General features: G+C 41.3%; 1 protein-coding gene across 1 annotated transcript in view; it reads right to left on the bottom strand.

Annotated features, from left to right (window-relative positions):
- LOC101861789 overlaps nt 1-5,000 on the bottom strand; it is a 20,674-nt gene that overhangs the window by 1,532 nt on the left and 14,142 nt on the right. The window contains exon 4 of the mRNA XM_013089468.2: nt 1-193. This exon is cut by the window's left edge and continues 39 nt beyond it. Within this exon, the coding sequence (XP_012944922.2) occupies nt 1-193 (193 nt within the window). The remainder of the gene's footprint in view (nt 194-5,000) is intronic.

Here is a 5,000-nt window from a genome sequence, read left to right as displayed (position 1 = left end):
TAAACCCTGGCAAGGCCTTGATGAAATTTATGATCTTGTGAATTGCTGGTTCGGTCACCAACGAGTGTACTTCTTCCCACTTCTTTCGTCCATCAAGGTCAATGCCGGTGGAATCAAGGATGTGACAGTATTGCTCTCGGCCAAGAATTGCAGTGTTCTTGCCGAATATCTTCTCCTTCAGCAGCGTCAGTTTCTGCAGATTTGATTTTAGAAATCAAATAATATAATTTGTCTGAACGAAAGGAAAAAAAGGGAGGACCTACCAGAAGTACACCACATTCACATACTAACTCCTGCCAATAGACATACACACACACACACACACACACACACACACACACACACACACACACACACACACACACACACACATACCCACGCATAGACACTCTCCCACACACTCACACACACATGCATGCACACACTCTCCAGCACTTACACATGGTTAACACTGGTCAACACACATTTTGCGACTTAAGCTTTAAGATTTGTTGAAGCTACAAAGTGGTATTTTTATGTCAATAAGAAAATAACTTACTATATGACCTTAATGTGTTGGAAAAAACCACAATAACTTAAACATATTATAAGTATCAATAAGGCCCCTAGCGCAGACGCTATTCCTGCAGAGGTCTTCGCTTTTGGAGGAGACCGTCTTGTTGAGGCACTGACAGAATTATTCTATCGAATATGGGAATGTGGAAGTAATTTCCAGGTGTATAGGGATGGAATTACCATTCGTCTGTACGCAAATAAAGGTGACAGGAAATCGTGTAACAATCACAGAGTTTAGAGACTTATCCCTCTTGTCTACAGCTAGCAAGATTCTGGCACGCATTCTACTGAATCGCCCATTGAAGCATCTCTCTTCAAATGGAATTTTGCCTGAAAGTCAGTGTGGCTTCCACACTAGCAGGGGCACTGTGGACATCTCTTTGCAGTCAGGCAGATCCAGGAAAGGTGCATAGAGCAGAATAAAGCCTTATGCATGACCTTTGTTGATCTAACAAAGGCCATTGATACTGTTAGTCGGTAAGGCTTATAGACAATCCAAGCGAAGCACAGTTGTCAGCCAAAGTTTATTACTATGGTTGGCCAATTTCATATTGGCATGAAAGCCAGTGTCTTGAGCAATGATGATATGTCTGAAGCATTTTTGTGAAAGAATAGAGTGAAGCAGGGCTGTATGTTAGCACCAACACTTTACAGCATCATGTTTTCAACGATGATGAAGGAAGCATTCTAGAGCTACACTGCTGGGGTTGATATCACAAACAAACTGGATGGTAAAGTCTTCAAATCTCACAGGCTGCAGGTAAAAGCAAAAACTAGTATGATGCATGCCTGTGAACTGCTATTTGCTGATGATTGTGCTTTGCTTCCTCATGAAGAATCCAGCATGCAAAACTGTGGTGATCATTTTTCAAATGCATGTGAGAACTTTTGGCTTACAATAAGGACAACAAAGACAGAAGTTTTATTCCAGCCTGTCCCAGGTGATAGGCAGACCCTCCCTCCTAAAATCAAAATAAATAGAACAACAGAAAACAATGTTGGTAGCTTTTAGTATTTTGGCAGTGCAATATCTTCAAATGCCGGAACCGATGCAGAAATACTTTTACTTATGAATACAACTAGTGCATCATTTGGAAGACTCAGAGCAAGGGTTTGGAACTACTGTGACATTTGCACGTGACAAAATTGAAAGTCAACCATGCTGTATGGTGCCGAGACCCGGACGGTGCACCAACGCCATGCCAAAAAACTGAACCATTTCTGTATCAAATGTCTCAGGAGAATTCTTGGCGTCAAATGGCAGAATAAAATACCAGACACTGAAATTCTCAAAATGGGCAAACGCTGAGAGTCTTTTTTCTAGGCTCAAAAGGACTCAACCTCGATGTGTTGGCCATGTCGTAAGAATGCCAGATTTCTATTCTTAATTATCCCCAGGGAAGCGAAAGGTTGGTGCACAAAAAAAGGGCCACAAGGACACCTGAAAATGTCTGAAGGATTTCAACGTACATCATTCAACATGGGAGAGTCTTTCTCCTGACAAAACCCAGCTGGAGAGCAGAAGTTTACAGGGGGCATCAAATCACATGGAGTTCCGTGAATAAGAAATGCTGAAACCAACAGAGAAGCCCACAAGTGGGGGTGGATCTTTTAAATGTTCAAAATGTGGATAATTTTTCTCGGCCTGAAGTGGTCCAATCGGCCACAGCAGAAGCCACAAGTCGTCCTAACCTTTTATTTTTCAAATTCTTCTATTTCGCTGCAGAAACATTCTCCCCAGAAGATGTATTGGCCCGTCCGACCGACCGTCCGTCCGTCTGTCTGTGTGTCTGTCTGTTTGTCTGTCTGTCTGTCTGTCTGTCTGTCTGTCTGTCTGTCTGTCTGTCTGTCTGTCTGTCTGTCTGTCTGTCTGTTTACAAACGCGCTCACTTTCTCTCTCTCTCTCTCTCTCTCTCTCTCTCTCTCTCTCTCTCTCTCTCTCTCTCTCTCTCCCTCCCCCTCTCTCTCTGTCTCTCTCTCTCTCGCAAGTGCGCGCGTGTGTGTGTGTGTGTGTGTGCGTGTGTGTGTGTGTGTGTGTGTGTGTGTGTGTTGGCGTGTGTGTGTGTGTGTGTGTGTGTGTGTGTGTTGGTGTGTGCGTGTGTGTGTATGTGTGTGCGTGCGTGCGTGCGTATGTGTGTGAACGTGTGCGTATGTGTGTGTGTGTGTGTATCTATTATCTATTTCTGGTGGCCGAATTTTGTTATTCAAAAGGCTTTTTAATGGCTGCATCAATCGACATGCGGTTTTCGCCAAAAGATTCTTTAAAATATTCTCCAGAGCATGACGCCCTTTGTTTTTTCATTTTTGAGACAGTTTTGCTGCAAAAAGCTATATTTCTTTATTTCGCCGATCTGTCTGTGTAATTTTAGAAAATACGGAAGTGATATTTTGCGAGGCGCATTTTGTTTTGAGAGTATAGATCTAGACCTTATAATTTTTTGCATCTCTCAAGATTTATTGCCCCATTCCAGTAGAGTGTAAATTGATATAGTAGGCCAATGACAGTTATTTGATATTAAAGCACCGATCATTCCTTTCATTGAAAAGGGGGCCCAGCTAGTATTTATATATATATATATATATAATATATATATATATATATATATATAAATATATATATATATATGTGTGTGTGTGTGTGTGTGTGTGTGTGTGTGTGTGTGTGTGTGTGTGTGTGTGTGTGTGTGTCGGTAATAATACGTATATACGTGCATCGACAAACAAATGTACACATACAGCTATACCACCCGCCCCCCCCCTCCACACACACCATTAACACAAACTTACACCCAAAATAAAGGAACGGATTAACATAAATAAGACAGACAAAGTCAGTACCTTAGGCAGAATTCAACAAGAACATTAAATGCGTTGGGCATAATAACGTTTCCGCAACATTTGATGCTTAAAAGAACTTTCAATACTTGTTAAAATTTCCCTAAGACATGACGCTAATAATAACACCCAATACTTAGTGAAGTTAAGCTTAGATCTGATGCTAAAAAGAACACCAAACATGTAACAGTTAAATTTAAATTATTTTGCTAACAAGAACGCCCAACACATGGTCATCATCGTCATCAATGCCTTCCACCCCTGGCAGGGTATAGACCACATACCAGCTCCTTCCATTTATCTCTGTCCTGGGCCATGCTTCCAAGCCGTTCCTAGTGAGTTTCATCTCTCTCACGTCCCTTTCCACACATCTCCTAAATGTTTCCCGCGGCCTACCCCTGCATGGTGCTCCCTGCTCCCTGTCGGTTCCACTGCAGCGACTATCTAGTGATGTTTCCGCTGGGCTTTCCGAAGGTGTGTCCCTTCCATCGCCACTTTCTTAGTCCTATTTCTTCTTTTGTATCCTTTTGTCCTGCCCTTTCCCACAGCTTTTCTTTTCTTATACTATTCTGCCATTTAATTCTTAGGATACTCCTCATTCATCTGTTGATGAAAGTCTGGACTTTATTCAGTACTGTCTTTGTTGTCTTCCAAGTTTCGCAGCCGTAGAAGAGCACAGACTTGATATTAGAGTTAAATAGTCGAATCTTGATGCGCAGTGAGATGTTGCTTGATTTCCAGAAACGCATGGTAATGTAACAATAAAGCATAATAATATGGCTAATAGAGTAACAGCAGATCCTTTATGTAACAAGAACATTCAATACATGATAATGTAACAGCAGATAGTAAGGCTAAGAAGAATCTTCCACACCGGTACATCGTAGTGATTCCTTTAGACAAACAGGAACACACATAAATCTGATTTCGTAAAACTGTCAAGAACGTAGAACACGTAATTGTGTTTATGTAGGATGTGATGCTAATAAGAATACGTCTAATACACATACTACATACTGTTTTTGTAAGACGTGATAGCCTACAATTGATCCTTTCGAATACATCCGAGACATAATGACGTGAATGTAGAAAATTTGGTCAAAACAAGTCTGAAACCATCGTAGCTCCAATGTCACAATTTGAGACATTGGGATCCTTAACAATGATATGCCTTTTGAGCACTCAAGCTCCATTTCAACAGCATCTGTGAAATATTGGTTATGCTATTCACCGGTGCACTCGGAAAAAATTGGTTTAAATCAAGTGGGAAAAGTATTTCGGTCTACCTGTTGGAATAATGTATCCCATTCAGCCCAGACTGGCCCTGACCCCAGGATCGAAGCAGCCCGCCTCCCAAAAAATCTAAATGATGTCAATGAGGAAGTGAAAAAAATTATCGAAGGACATCAAATTAAAAGTAACATTTTCTTTCTTTTTTTTTTTTTTGAACACACCACAGTGTACTGGACTATTGCATTCAACTGTGCTCAGTCAGCGACCCGCCCCCCCCCTCTTCCACAAATAACCAAAACCTAAACCAAAACCAAAACAAAAAAACAAAAAAACAAAAAAACCCAAATAGATAAACCAACTGCCTCCAACCCCCACCC

The sequence above is a fragment of the Aplysia californica genome, unplaced genomic scaffold (genome assembly GCF_000002075.1).
Source record: "Aplysia californica isolate F4 #8 unplaced genomic scaffold, AplCal3.0 scaffold00025, whole genome shotgun sequence".
In the NCBI taxonomy this organism is placed as follows: Eukaryota; Metazoa; Mollusca; class Gastropoda; order Aplysiida; family Aplysiidae; genus Aplysia; species Aplysia californica.
The sequence above is the reverse complement of the archived record's forward strand: the minus strand, read 5'-3'. Positions and strand labels throughout refer to the sequence as shown.